We start from the raw sequence: 14,899 nt of genomic DNA, 5'->3' as shown, positions 1-14,899 counted from the left end.
AAAGAGAAAATTAATTATCATTAGATTGCACCAAATGATTATACGCACGCGTATCCTCTTTTAAACTTTTCAAGGATAAAAGGAGTTACACGTGTTTTGAAGGACAATATTTATCTTTTCCCGAGGATGAGTGGTTAACTCCCTTATCATAATCATTTTATTTTTAAATAAAAACCAATAGACCGGATGAAAAATCTACGCGCAATAGAGAGAGAAATTAATTATCATTAGATTGCACCAAATGATTACACGCACGCGTATCCTGTTTTAAACTTTTCAAGGATGGAAATGGTTAACCTTTATACATCTCTCTCCCTCTCTCTGAAAACCACAATCAAGATAGAGAAAGAAAGCGGAAAATCATACAGAACTCCCTCGTTGTATTTCCACCTTTCGGGACCGGCGATGGAAATACATCGAGGGCAGGACGCGTTTTTTTTCTCAGCTCGCTCGAAGCTCAAGTGGCGGCCGTCACCGAGCCGTCACTAATCCGCGGACAACAGACGACGCAAGAAAAAAATAATACGCCGTATGAAAAGTTAAAACTTTTTCAAATGGAATTTGTTAAAATTATAATTATTACTATCATTTTATTTATAATTTTATAAGTTTACTGATACCACACACGGCATAAATCGGATAACTTTTAGTTCGAATATCATAAAAATATATAATAATTTATGATCAATGTTAAAATTCAGTATTTAAATATTTAATTTTACTATTACTTATTTAGTATTATATTACTATTTCTCCGCAAACTATTTTAACTATTTTTCCCAATAAAAATTAGTTACTGCTTCTAATTTAATTATCTATATTTTCTTAATTCTAGTATTTTTTAAGGAGAGGGTTTTGACACAATGAATTAAACGAAATAAATGAAACTCAGTTTATTGACCTAATTCATAATATTCTTTCAAAACATTTACATGAGGCTTTACAAAGTCAGGTTGTCTTTCAGACCACAATTTTAATATATTAAAAGATCTATCTACTTCGTCTTCGTCCATTTCTAGAATAGCATCTTCTTCATTCCTGGTATCCATCCTTGAAGTATCTTGATCTTCGCACTCCATTATTTCCAAATCTTCAATTTGTTGCTCACTTTCCTCGCACGTGGACATACATTCATTGACCTGTTCATATGAAATATCTTCCTGGCAGATTTGTTGAATCGTTTCTGCAATTTGAATGGAATTATTATCTTCATTTGCCGGTATAGCTTCCAATTCTCCAGGTCGATTTTTCCCCAATAGTTTTCTCCAGGATTTGCATATGTTTTCTCTTGTAAGGCAGTCCCATGATTCCTTCACCAAATCGATGCAGTCTTTGATATCGAAATCCATGTAAAACTGAGACACACCAACAGGATGCTTCAAAATTGTTCTGAGCATTCGATGCCTATAACACCGCTTAAATTTTTCAATGATGCCTTGGTCCATTGGTTGCAGGATGGATGTTGTATTAGGCGGTAGAAAGATGACTTCTATGCTGCTGTCTTCAATGTTCATGATTTCAGGAACTTTATGAGCTGGGCAGTTATCGACCAGTAAAATGATCTTTCCACAAAGACCTTGCTCCAATTGATATTGCTTGGCATAGCTCTTAAAATCATTTTCTATCCAATCCAAGAAGATTCTTCCGTCCACCCAAGCGTTCTTCTGTGCTTTGTATGTGACTGGCAAACGATCTCTGCAGTGTTTTAATGCCCTTGGCCTTTCAAATTTGTGGACAAACAACGGTGGCAATTTGCATCCACCAGTTGCATTTGCAAAAAAGCCCACAGTGACTCGATCCTTCTTCATTTTACGGCCAAAAATCTTCCTTCCTTCTTCGGCACGAATCAGTGTTTTCTGTGGAAGGTTTTTCCACATAAATCCCGTTTCATCCATGTTGTAGATATTCTCCAAATCAATATCTTCTTCTTCTAAACGTTCTTGAAAACTCCTTGAAAATTCCTTGGCAGCTTCTGTATCGGCATCTAAGCTTTCTCCATGTAGTTTCACCAATCGTATGTTTTGGCGATTTTTAAACCGCCATACCCATCCTTTGGAAGCGTTGAATGACGATGGACCTCCAATTTCTTCGTTTATCTCTTTTGCTTTTTCTTGCAAAAGGAGATCACTAACTCGATCTCCCATTGCTCGTCGCTCCAAAAACCAGGTTGACAATCGTTCTTCCATTTGATGCAGCATAGGTTGACGATGTCTTCTTAAATTTGGATTTGATGATTGGATCTCCATATGTTGACGGATCTCTTTTTCCTTGGTCCGAATGTTTCGAATTGTTCTCGTTGATACTTTGTGCTCTTCTGCCAATTGAGCGACGGATATATTTTGTTCCAATTTCTTCAGGATCTCCAGTCGTTGCTGCATAGTACATATCGTTTTTGTACTTTTTTTTAACTCGTTCGACATTCTTGATTACGATAAAGAATGTTTTAAGTTCTTAAAAGAACTTATAGTGTGAGTAATTTTAGGAAACCTCAAACTTAATCTTGTGTAGCGCTTAAAAGTGCTGATTCCAGTGGATATGATGAAAACTCCAAATTGTATCTTCCTTATTGCAGAGAGACGTCTATACTTGACGTTATAATGTAATAACCATCGAAACTTCGAATGAACAAATTTGCTGAATCCTCTGATATTTATACGAAAACAAGTTTTGTGCTATAAACCAATCACAGCATTTTAGAAGTTCTATTGGCCTAGCTCGCCTGCTTTTAATACTGCGCTCGAGTTTGCTTACATTTTTGTTGCTCGCATCACGCGCTGGCGAGTTGGGCCAATAGAACTTCTAAAATGCTGTGATTGTTTTATAGCACAAAACTTGTTTTCGTATAAATATCAGAGGATTCAGCAAATTTGTTCATTCGAAGTTTCGATGGTTATTACATTATAACGTCAAGTATAGACGTCTCTCTGCAATAAGGAAGATACAATTTGGAGTTTTCATCATATCCACTGGAATCAGCACTTTTAAGCGCTACACAAGATTAAGTTTGAGGTATCCTAAAATTACTCACACTATAAGTTCTTTTAAGAACTTAAAACATTCTTTATCGTAATCAAGAATGTCGAACGAGTTAAAAAAAAGTACAAAAACGATATGTACTATGCAGCAACGACTGGAGATCCTGAAGAAATTGGAACAAAATATATCCGTCGCTCAATTGGCAGAAGAGCACAAAGTATCAACGAGAACAATTCGAAACATTCGGACCAAGGAAAAAGAGATCCGTCAACATATGGAGATCCAATCATCAAATCCAAATTTAAGAAGACATCGTCAACCTATGCTGCATCAAATGGAAGAACGATTGTCAACCTGGTTTTTGGAGCGACGAGCAATGGGAGATCGAGTTAGTGATCTCCTTTTGCAAGAAAAAGCAAAAGAGATAAACGAAGAAATTGGAGGTCCATCGTCATTCAACGCTTCCAAAGGATGGGTATGGCGGTTTAAAAATCGCCAAAACATACGATTGGTGAAACTACATGGAGAAAGCTTAGATGCCGATACAGAAGCTGCCAAGGAATTTTCAAGGAGTTTTCAAGAACGTTTAGAAGAAGAAGATATTGATTTGGAGAATATCTACAACATGGATGAAACGGGATTTATGTGGAAAAACCTTCCACAGAAAACACTGATTCGTGCCGAAGAAGGAAGGAAGATTTTTGGCCGTAAAATGAAGAAGGATCGAGTCACTGTGGGCTTTTTTGCAAATGCAACTGGTGGATGCAAATTGCCACCGTTGTTTGTCCACAAATTTGAAAGGCCAAGGGCATTAAAACACTGCAGAGATCGTTTGCCAGTCACATACAAAGCACAGAAGAACGCTTGGGTGGACGGAAGAATCTTCTTGGATTGGATAGAAAATGATTTTAAGAGCTATGCCAAGCAATATCAATTGGAGCAAGGTCTTTGTGGAAAGATCATTTTACTGGTCGATAACTGCCCAGCTCATAAAGTTCCTGAAATCATGAACATTGAAGACAGCAGCATAGAAGTCATCTTTCTACCGCCTAATACAACATCCATCCTGCAACCAATGGACCAAGGCATCATTGAAAAATTTAAGCGGTGTTATAGGCATCGAATGCTCAGAACAATTTTGAAGCATCCTGTTGGTGTGTCTCAGTTTTACATGGATTTCGATATCAAAGACTGCATCGATTTGGTGAAGGAATCATGGGACTGCCTTACAAGAGAAAACATATGCAAATCCTGGAGAAAACTATTGGGGAAAAATCGACCTGGAGAATTGGAAGCTATACCGGCAAATGAAGATAATAATTCCATTCAAATTGCAGAAACGATTCAACAAATCTGCCAGGAAGATATTTCATATGAACAGGTCAATGAATGTATGTCCACGTGCGAGGAAAGTGAGCAACAAATTGAAGATTTGGAAATAATGGAGTGCGAAGATCAAGATACTTCAAGGATGGATACCAGGAATGAAGAAGATGCTATTCTAGAAATGGACGAAGACGAAGTAGATAGATCTTTTAATATATTAAAATTGTGGTCTGAAAGACAACCTGGCTTTGTAAAGCCTCATGTAAATGTTTTGAAAGAATATTATGAATTAGGTCAATAAACTGAGTTTCATTTATTTCGTTTAATTCATTGTGTCAAAACCCTCTCCTTAAAAAATACTAGAATTAAGAAAATATAGATAATTAAATTAGAAGCAGTAACTAATTTTTATTGGGAAAAATAGTTAAAATTGTTTGCGGAGAAATAGTAATATAATTCTAAACAAGTAATAGTAAAATTAAATATTTAAATACTGAATTTTAACATTGATCATAAATTATTATATATTTTTATGATATTCGAACTAAAAGTTATCCGATTTATGCCGTGTGTGGTATCAGTAAACTTATAAAATTATAAATAAAATGATAGTAATAATTATAAATTTAACAAATTCCATTTGAAAAAGTTTTAACTTTTCATACGGGGTATTATTTTTTTCTTGCGTCGTCTATTGTCCGCGGATTAGTGACGGCTCGGTGACGGCCGCCACTTGAGCTTCGAGCGAGCTGAGAAAAAAAAAATGGTGGGAATAGTTAGTGGAAATACATCGAGGGAACTTTTTGGAAATACAACGAGGGAGTTCTGTACTTGCAACCTTAAACCACGTATCAGCGGTGATAACCGATAATGTGCGCACGCTCTCACGCACACACATGTGTCATTAGTATCTTTTAGAGTAACAGAGGCAGGAAAAAAAACTCTACCTCGCTCCCGGCAATACCGACGCCCCCCCCCCCAAATATCCAACTTTTTCATATATACTTTTCAATATACCACCCTCTCACAGCCCGAGCTGCAGCGGGGGCTGGGGCCCTCGCGCACGACAACCGCGCCGCCACGCGCCTACAAAACTTACTATACTCGCCGCCAGGCGCCGCCACCAACAAAAATTTACTAGACTCGCCGCCAGCCGCCGCCACCTACAAAAAAATTTACTATACTCACCGCCAGGCGGCGTCACTAACATCTAGGGGAAAAAGTACGTTCTGAAATTTACCCTCACTACATCTAGGGAAAAAGTTTGTTCAAAAATGCCTACACCCGATGCGGTGACATAGGTATACTACTATGATTTATTCCATGGTTTTTCATAAGCGATTGGAAATCACTATTATAAAATTCCTTACCATCGTCGGACTGTAGATTTTTCGGACATCTCCCACTCTCCAGGATTTTCAGCAATGCAGCTGTCACTTCCTTGCCTGAATTGGTTTTCAAGGCTATTGCCCAGCCATATTTCGACAATGCATCAATAACTGTGAGAATGTAGTGGTAGCCTCCGTCTGCATAGTTTCTCATGTCTACCAGGTCTGCTTGCCAGAGGTCATCGAAGCCTCATATTATTACCCGTCTACGTAAAAAATTCCGTCTGGCAGGCACATGCAACTGTTCTATCAATTCTTTCTTCTCCTCACTTCCCATTACTACTCCACTACGTGTTATGTTTACACTAGCTCATCAATCCACTGGCGGTAGTATAAGTTTCTTCAGAGCATAATTCCAATCATCTTGTCTTTTCTTCTCAATGGCAGTCGTGATTTCCTCTTTTTGGAGCTCTTTAGAGAAATAATCTGCAACAATTTTTAATCTAGCATACACGTCTTTCCGTAATGCTTCAACTTTTCGAACCAATTTATTATCAATATAATCAACTTTATCATTCAATTGATTAATTCTTTCACTTATATCATCAATGTTTTCATTAATTTCATCAACTTCATCAGTTCTTTTCAACAAAGTTGTAACATTTTCCTCAAGGTGGTTACATTTTAGGTAATAGTGAGTTAGTTTTTCATTGTATTCAAACAATTCCCTCATTAAGCTATCACGTACAGTCATCGAATTACGTAACAGAGGAGCCATATTCACCGCACTTGTCTCATCCGTAACATCAGATCCCAAGTTTGAAATTATTTTCTTCTTGGCATTAAATGCATTCTTATGTTTATCAAACTTTAACGTATCATCATCAATTTTGTGGAAATAATTTCTTACTTTACCAGTATTGAAACCAGCTCCTAATTTATTTATTGTCATAGTGAAGTAGCACTTTGAGCTGAGAAAATTTTGAAACTGCAATCTCTTTTATAAGATGATACCTTCTTCATGGAGCTCCTCAATTATTGACTGTATCTCATTATGGTGATTCGTATGACCAGCAGCAGATGATGCAATTACAAGTTTTAATCGCTCGACCAGTTCGTTTGGATCGTTCCAATGTACATAGCTCACTGGATTATTATTAACACGCATATATCCCTTGCCTTGTACAAGTTTTGTCTTCGATGGAAATAATTCACTAATTATTTTCTTCCATTTTTGGCCCTTATTCCCACGAAGCTTACCTGTACTAATGTTATCTGCTCTGTGCACATTAGCTTGAGAAAGAATACTTTTATATGTATCTAAATCATCTTTAGTATAGTCTTCAGGTTCTTTCATGAAGATCAATTCAAATAGACCTTTCGTGCCAGGATAATACTCCTTATCGAAAATAATAAAATTACTGTAATCATCAACATTAAAAGCACATTTCGCAAGCCACATTTTATTCGTCACTTTATCTAACTTAACTCCAAAATAACTGTCAATTTTATCCTTAGCATTATTCGTCAACAACTCTATATATTTGGATGCATTGAACCAGATTTTATTGTAGTTCGATTAGCATCTTTTACACCCTTGATGGATGTATGCACAGGTAATTCTATTTCTTTCGCTAAATCTTGCATGCTATATTCATTATTCTTCTTCACCTTCTCCTCCTCCTCTTCATCTTCCAGAGAAAGGTACTGTGTTTCGTGCGACTGTGAATATTCCTGCTCATCATCCGATGAATGACCTTGAACGTTAATTCTAGAGCTGCCTATGAAATCTTTCCGCTGTGGAGCCGATGTGGGATAAGACTTGTTTCATTTAATCGGAATTATGAAAGATTCTTCGTGTGAGGCAGATCTCTTTATAGGTTTCATTTTCATCTCATGTTTCGGTGCAACGAAATTGCTTGATTATTTTCGGTGAGCTTCTTTAATGGTTCAACTATTGATTTAAAAGTTTCATTTAAACTGTCTGCCATCATTACTCTGACTGATTTGAGTGCGCGATATTTTTGACGAATTACTTCTGTTTGAAAGTTGATTGGGTGATATCCGCAAGGAGGTCTAGGAAGGAAGGCTCCAGGGTGACAAAAACAACGCCCAGGAAATCTGGTAAAATCAGTTTATTTGATTTGAAAAAAATACAAAAGAATGAAAAGTGCTCCAAAGGAGGCTGAGCCGCAAATTGATAATTCACCCAAAGTTACAACTACGAAATCCCAACCCTGTGGTCCCCATGTCCCCGGACAGGATTCCCCGTACCTGAGACTCCCAGGCAACGAAGATAGAGAGAAAGGAAGATGATTTCTTGGAGCCCAAGAAATCGACGATGGAGCAGAAATGCGTACTAAGAGACTTAGGGCGTCGCAGGAAGGGAGGACTGGCTAAGCTGCTGAGAAGAATGGCAGAAAAGACAGAGTCTAGAGTCTAGACCGTTTAAATTGAGCCGCGCTTATCACGGAACTCTTGGGTATTGATATGTACAATAGACCCAAATAATAACAGCGAGAGAGAGTTCTACGCCGTAGGCCACCTATCGGCCTCTGTTGGAGGTAGGATCAAGAGAGACAGAGTGTGAGCGGGAGCGAGACGGCCTGAGAGTCCCAGACCGCTCGTACCTACACTCCGATCTCCAACAAATCCTCCCCCGCATTGACGTTCCTGCGTCAATTCAGATGAATCTCGCAGATGTTGGAAATAAACTAAACTTATGTTCTAAAATTTGGAATGGTGAAACACCGTAAATAAAGGCCATGGTGGAAAAGAAAAAGAAAAAAAAAACCTTTGAGCGAAGCTCCGAATGTCCACCAATGGTCGCAGACTAACTCATTTCTTAATGATGAGTTTGGCAGTTTTCAGCTCTAACGCTGGAGTCCAACGCAAGAGCAATTTTCCTTGAGGATCCCAAGACTTCCACTGCCGATATTTCAAGACCGCATGCAATGGTATACGGTGTGTGAGCCCGAACGCCAAGACGGTAACGTATTTTGCTGTACGCTCCAGCTCCTTTGCGGTAGAATCATACAGGATTCCATTCTCCCAACTGCTCGCGTATAAAACAGCTAAATCAATTGCTGGTGCTGGTGTACGAGAAGGTCCCGCTATGGGTTCCATGACCACGTCAGCTGATTCTGGTTCAGGTGGACAAGGCGGATCCAAAATGACCTGCATCCTGGAGTCCTCTTCTTCCTTCGTCGACACAAGCAAATCCGGAAGTTCAAGCAGAGAATCAACACAAGGAGCATCGTCCGAAAGACTCAAGTCACTGAAGGAAAGGTCCAGTACATCGGACGCGTTGGCTTCTTCGCCCCAAACTTCACTTAAGAAAATTTCGACGTTGCCGACTAAATTAGGCACCTTGTCACTAGCCATGATTAAGGAGTACTGATTTAATAAGTAAAGCGTCAAGGTGATGAGATGTACGAGTCGGCAGATCGGAAGCCGTTGGGATTGTTTGTCAATATTTGTATTTTTGCCGGGATCCTACACAGCTGGGTTAGGCTGCGTTGAATCTGTTTATTCGCTGTTTGAACCACAGCTACTCTTGCTACTGAGTCTGAACCGATTATTAAACGAATAATTCGGCCTAAGTTCCATTTGCAAGGTGGAGCGTTTGGAGTCTTAATTATAACGATGTCACCCTCACGAAAATCGTTATTTTTTATTTGCCATTTTGGACGAGATTGTAATGATTGCAGATATTCGCCCGACCATTTTTGCCAAAAAAGCTCGGTAATCCGAGTGATTTTCTGCCATCGATTTAGAGTAGATTCCTTTAAATCTAGAACGGACATTTCGGGTGGAGCGAGTAAAGAGCGACCAACCAAGAAATGCCCTGGCGTTAGACATTCTAAACTTTCAATGTCATCGCGTAAGCGAGAAAGAGGTCTGGAGTTTAGACAGGCTTCAATACGACAAATTAGTGTGGTCATTTCCTCGAACGTAGGAAGAAAAGTCCCAAGAACACGCTTTAGATGATGTTTTACGCTTCGTACCCCGCTCTCCCACAGTCCATCCCAATGAGGAGTGGCCACGGGAATAAATTTCCATTCTATTTCGCGTATAGGTTCAAAATCTATAGATTGCACATGTTTCAGAGAGCCTTGGAATGCAAGTTTCAATTCCTTATTTGCTCCTTGAAAATTTAACCCGTTATCAGAGTAAATCACCGCGGGTTTACCACGACGTGAAGTAAAACGAGCTAGAGCCGCCAAAAATGCATCCGTATCATATTTGGAGACAAGCTCAAGATGGATGGCACGAGTAGCCATGCATACAAAAACAGCTATATAACACTTAACTGATTTCGAGTTTCGGCTTTGATGCAGTTTTACAAGGAAGGGCCCGGCGTAATCAATGCCAGTATGTTCAAACGGATGGCTACGGTTTACTCGAGCAGTAGGCAAAGATCCCATGAATTGTGTTCCTAGCTTGGCACGCTGACGAACGCAAGTGACACACCTATGTATTATGCTTTTCGCAGCGTTTCGTGCATTGATCACCCAATACTTTTGCCGCAATACTGTTAACGTAAGCTGTAGGCCACCGTGCAAGGTCGTGATATGTATATGTCGAATGAGCAGCTCGGTTAAATAATTAGTTGGCAAAATAATGGGATGCTTTTGGTTGTCTGACAAAAATGAGTGTTGCAGACGCCCACCTACTCGTAGAATTCCTTGCGCATCTAAAAATGGTGCAAGAGAAAGTAATCGAGAACTTGACGGAACTGACTTTTTGCCTTGCAACGTCAATATATCGTTTAAGAAAGCAGCAGCTTGAATTATTTTCACAACACGCAGTGTTGCAGTGCGTAGCTTGGGAGCTGACAAGTGAGCGTGTTGACAAACATTTTTTCTACGCGCTCGATCTATAAATCGCAACACGTAGCTAACAACACGGATTAGTTTTGTCCACGACGAATAGTTATGAAGAAATGACGGTAAATCGCGTGTGACATGATTTGTATATATCGAGGAGGTCTTTATTTCCTCGTTGGTTTCAAACATTAAAGGAGAATTTTCCGATGACGTTTCCCGAATTATAGAGGGTCCTTCCCACCAAAGCGTACAATGTATTAATTGGCTTGGATTAATCCCTCGCGAGTTGAGATCTGCAGGATTGGACTTAGTATTGACATAAGACCAATGAGCCTCTGGTAGACTTGACTGTATATATTCGACTCGGTTGGCTACAAAAACTTTCCATTTGGACGAATGTTGTGCAATCCAAGCCAGCACGATTTGTGAATCAGAAAAACAAAAAATGTCATGCACTGAACGTTTAAGTGATGACTTGATATGAAGCATTAGTTTAGTCAAATAAGCAGCGGCGACTAGTTCAAGACGAGCAATGCTAATTGCTTTAAGAGGGGCCACTTTGGCTTTTGCCATTACGAGGCTGACTGAGGTTTGACTATAACTATTGGTGAATTTGGCATACACCACAGCACTATAGGATACATTTGAAGCATCACAGAACCCATAGAGTTCTAATTTATCTGCTGCACTAAGTTGACCATTCCAGCGCGGGATATTGATTTTTGTTAATTCGCACATTTGCGAGTAATAAGACATCCATTTGGATTGGATAGGCTCGGGAACCTGGTCATCCCAATTAAGTTTGAGCAACCATGTGGATTGCATTATTTGCTTTAACACAATGGTGAACGGTGAGATCCAGCCTAAAGGATCGTAAATCTTCGCGTTTTCCGAGAGTAACATGCGCTTTGTTAACTTAGTGATGGAAGAAGGCGAGATTATAAACTGAAATGAATCAGAGCTGGTATTCCAAGATATGCCCAGCACTTTGCTAGTTTCGTTAAAATTTTCGCTATTAAAATTAAGATTATCGTTACTAGAATCATTAGGAATTTCTTGGTGAGCTGTGCTTGCTGAATTGAAGGCCCATTTACTGAGCTCAAATTTACCTTTATCCAACAACTGAACTAATTGAGATTGGATATCGCGTAAATCTGCAAGGTTGTTAGCTCCAAAAAGAATGTCATCGACATAGATTGATTGAAGTAAGATGGACTTCGCGTCTGGGAAGTCATCACCATGTTGATTTGCGAGTTCCTGCACTACCCGTGAAGCTGAAAACGGTGCAGGTCCGGTACCGTATGTGACCGTGTTCAATTGATATGCTTGAGTATTACCAGAATCATCTTTCCAAATTATAGATTGGAATTTTCTGTCTTCCGGACGAATTAGAATTTGGCGGAACATTTTAATAATATCGGTTATACCAACAAAACGAAAATCACGCCAATTCATAAGAATGGCTGTTATATCCTTTTGTAGTTTTGGCCCTATTAAGAATACGTCGTTGAGTGATAGACCACTCTGAGTTTTAGCGGACGCATTAAATACGACACGTATTTTCTGTTTTCCATTTTCGAGCTTAAATACTGCGTGATGAGGCAGGTAAACCAAGGAGTCTGTGTCAATCGCGTTTATTGTGACCTTCTCCATATGTCCTAGCTGCTCGTATTCTCTAATGAATTTAGCATAGCTTTCGGACTGCTCAGGATATTTGTTAATACGACAGAGAACTCGCTTTAAAGCTGATTCGGCGATGCTGCGAGAGGCTCCCAGTGCCGATTTGGAGAACTCTGTCTTGAAAGGCAATGCAACCTGATAGCGGCCTGATGGTAATTGAGTAACGTTGCTCGCGAAAATATCCTCACATAATTGATCTTCAGGTGTCAGACTATAGGTGCTAGGTACTTCTTCAATCTCCCAAAAATCTCGCAGTGTTTTATCGAAGTCACAACAATGAAGAACGTTTACTGTTGCAGTATGCATGTGCGACGCAAGTGTACCATACACAACCCAGCCAAATAACGAATCTTGTGCTATCAGTGCACGGTTCGATGAATGAATTATTTGATTCAGTAAAAGCTGAGGGCAATAATCTGCACCAATTGAAATATCAATTGGATTTTTAACAGAAGCAGTTGAGTAGCTGTAAGGATTCTATGACCGGGTGGCGAGGGGGTCGGGGTCCCGCGGGGGTAGGGGAAGTAGGGGAATTGCCCCCTCTCCTCGTGTTAAACTCGTGGGGTCACATGTGACCTCCCCCCCTCTTACGTTAAGCAGTGTACGCCTTAGAGAGAGAAAGAGAGAAAGAGAGAAAGAGAGAAAGAGAAAGAGAAAGAGGAAGAAAATTTGGGGGTTTTGAAATTAACGATCGTTGGAGTTTTTAATTAAAATTTATATTTTATTTAAAAAACATTGTAATTTAAAAAAAGTTATAATTAAATATAAAAATTAAATATTAAAAAAGTTACAAATAAACTCTTCGCTTCTGATAGGGGGCCACCCTTCCTCATCATCAGGGTCTTCGTGTTGGAGGTTGGGTGACCCCCAAACACCTTCCTGCATCCAACGGATGCCAAAAAAATCGAAGTCATTTTGGAAATTGAATTCCATTACAATCTCCTTATCCCATTCAGCATTCCTCTCTTTCATTCCCTCCCGCAAATATTTGGTGTGCTCCTTTTCGATTATTTTATCTCGTAAAACTGCATGCGGATAATTAAAAAAAATAAATATATATATTATTTAATTTGTTATAAGCAAAAAAATATTATTTAATTTGTCGTAACTTACGGTCTCTAATTTTCTCGAGAAGCTTTTTATCAGGATTGATCCTTTTTAAATACCAAATGAAGTCGTAGAAGTGTGCGTAGATTTCGTCGTACATTTTTAAATAATAATAATTATCTTGGAGACGTTTTCGGTTGAAATGCACAAACTAGAATGAGCGTACCCATCCACAGATCCACTATAGGAATTTCATGTAAGAGGGGAGACGTCACATGGGTACCCCCAACTCTTACGTTAAGCAGTGGACGCCTTAGAGAGAGAGAGAAAGAGAGAAAGCTTTAAACGATAAGACGCGTTACTTAATACATTATCGCGCTCTGCAACAATGTATGCCTAATGGACTCGTATTGGAAAGAGAAAGAGAGAAAGAACATTCGTAGAGAGCGATGCAGTGATCGCTCCCCCTTATTTATGTTACAGTATCTTTGACGATCGTCATATTCATTTGTATATCCATCGTCGAAGATATTTACCATCCGCTCTGTAATAAGAGCGGAGCCTACAGAAAAGTGTTTGGGACGTCGCGGAACCCCGACCCCCTCGCCACCCGGTCATAGAATCTTAGTAGTTGTATATCCATCGTCGAAGATATTTACCATCCGCTCTGTAATAAGAGCGGAGCCTACAGAAAAGTGTTTGGGACGTATGTGAAACACTTGAAAACATTCAGAACAGTTTTCAAGCTGTAGATCCCCCTGGAATATCTCAGTCGAAGCATCGTCCGATATTTTTTTCTTTTTTTATTTGCAATACTTATATTACGGGGTACAGTGGATTGAATTGAGCACGTGACAGCCTCTCGATCCTCCCCACCCAAACGTCCCAGCCCTTTACGCGAGAGATATAAGGGAGAGAGAGAGAACACATATTTTAAAATTAATTTATTATGAAAAGGAATTGAGGGAACGTATAATATTTTTTTTTACAATCTTCAATTTTTTTTTTTTTCTTCTTCTAAAATCAAAATGGTCCACTTTGCCTCGTCGAGCAGCTTGTGTTCCCGTGACGAAAGTCTCCGATTGCGTAGCCAATATTTCTCACCTTAGACATAATTGAAATCATGTTGTTACTTTTCGCATAGTAATAGCTATATTTTTTTTTTGTAACAAAGCAAGTATACTTACAAAAATTCAGCACGCGATTTGTAGGTTTCCGCCGCCTCTTCATCTCCTTTCTCTTCTTGATCCTTTTGCTCCTCTTCCTCCTCCTCCTCCTGCTCCATTTGTTCCTCCATTTCATTATTTATATCCACAAGTTCGTCAACTAATGCGGCAAAATCTGGGTTATCCCCAATGTCTTGCAGCACTTCCACATAGTACCACAAATCATTTTCTTGCTTTTTCAGTATGTCACACAACATTGTTCTTTACACTACCGTCGCTAGCGTTAAAATGATCTCAAGATTTTTCGTCACTAGTCGCTCAGATGCAAAACGATCTTCCAATGAAATATGAACTTACCGATTACGCATGTATTTTTTTAGTTAATCTGATACCTTTCTTTCCTATTTATCAACACATATTAGTCTTCTCTTTATCAAAACGTATTAGCTTCCTTTCCGAGAAGTGGAATGCAATCAAAGAGAATGTCAATAGAGACCTACTAGCATCCTCGTATATTTTTATTTGTACCACTAAAAGCAAATTCTAA

The 14,899-nt window shown here is 39.1% G+C and overlaps 3 protein-coding genes across 3 annotated transcripts; 1 reads left to right on the top strand and 2 right to left on the bottom strand.

Moving 5' to 3' along the window:
• Positions 1–893: 893 nt before the first annotated feature.
• Positions 894–2,420, bottom strand: LOC136777948 (jerky protein homolog-like). The gene has a single exon (XM_066734520.1). It carries the CDS (start codon positions 2,418–2,420, stop codon positions 894–896), a length of 1,527 nt encoding a protein of 508 aa, XP_066590617.1.
• A 656-nt stretch (positions 2,421–3,076) lies between these two features.
• On the top strand, positions 3,077–4,603 carry LOC136777946 (jerky protein homolog-like). The gene has a single exon (XM_066734518.1). It carries the CDS (start codon positions 3,077–3,079, stop codon positions 4,601–4,603), a length of 1,527 nt encoding a protein of 508 aa, XP_066590615.1.
• A 4,443-nt stretch (positions 4,604–9,046) lies between these two features.
• On the bottom strand, positions 9,047–14,609 carry LOC136777945 (uncharacterized). Its single transcript, XM_066734517.1, has 4 exons — positions 14,374–14,609; positions 13,253–13,293; positions 12,931–13,164; positions 9,047–12,555 (listed from the first exon to the last, which is right to left on the bottom strand). The coding sequence occupies exons 1-4, from the start codon at positions 14,607–14,609 to the stop codon at positions 9,047–9,049; spliced, it is 4,020 nt and encodes a 1,339-aa protein (XP_066590614.1).
• Between the last annotated feature and the right edge of the window lie 290 nt (positions 14,610–14,899).

The sequence above is a fragment of the Prorops nasuta genome, unplaced genomic scaffold (assembly GCF_024137725.1).
Source record: "Prorops nasuta isolate Cenicafe-Biocafe unplaced genomic scaffold, Cenicafe_Pnas_1.2 PNAS00013, whole genome shotgun sequence".
Taxonomy (NCBI): domain Eukaryota; kingdom Metazoa; phylum Arthropoda; class Insecta; order Hymenoptera; family Bethylidae; genus Prorops; species Prorops nasuta.
The sequence above is the reverse complement of the archived record's forward strand: the minus strand, read 5'-3'. Positions and strand labels throughout refer to the sequence as shown.

Coding starts and splice junctions, on each gene's coding strand:
- LOC136777948 (XM_066734520.1), bottom strand. CDS start 2,420: ATGTCGAACGAGTTAAAAAAAAGTACAAAAACGATATGTACTATGCAG.
- LOC136777946 (XM_066734518.1), top strand. CDS start 3,077: ATGTCGAACGAGTTAAAAAAAAGTACAAAAACGATATGTACTATGCAG.
- LOC136777945 (XM_066734517.1), bottom strand. CDS start 14,609: ATGTTGTGTGACATACTGAAAAAGCAAGAAAATGATTTGTGGTACTAT. Junction 13,294..14,373: donor AAATCGCGTGCTGAATTTTT/GTAAGTATACTT, acceptor GTATTTAAAAAG/GATCAATCCTGATAAAAAGC. Junction 12,556..12,930: donor CAGAAGCGAAGAGTTTATTT/GTAACTTTTTTA, acceptor CAATTGGTGCAG/ATTATTGCCCTCAGCTTTTA.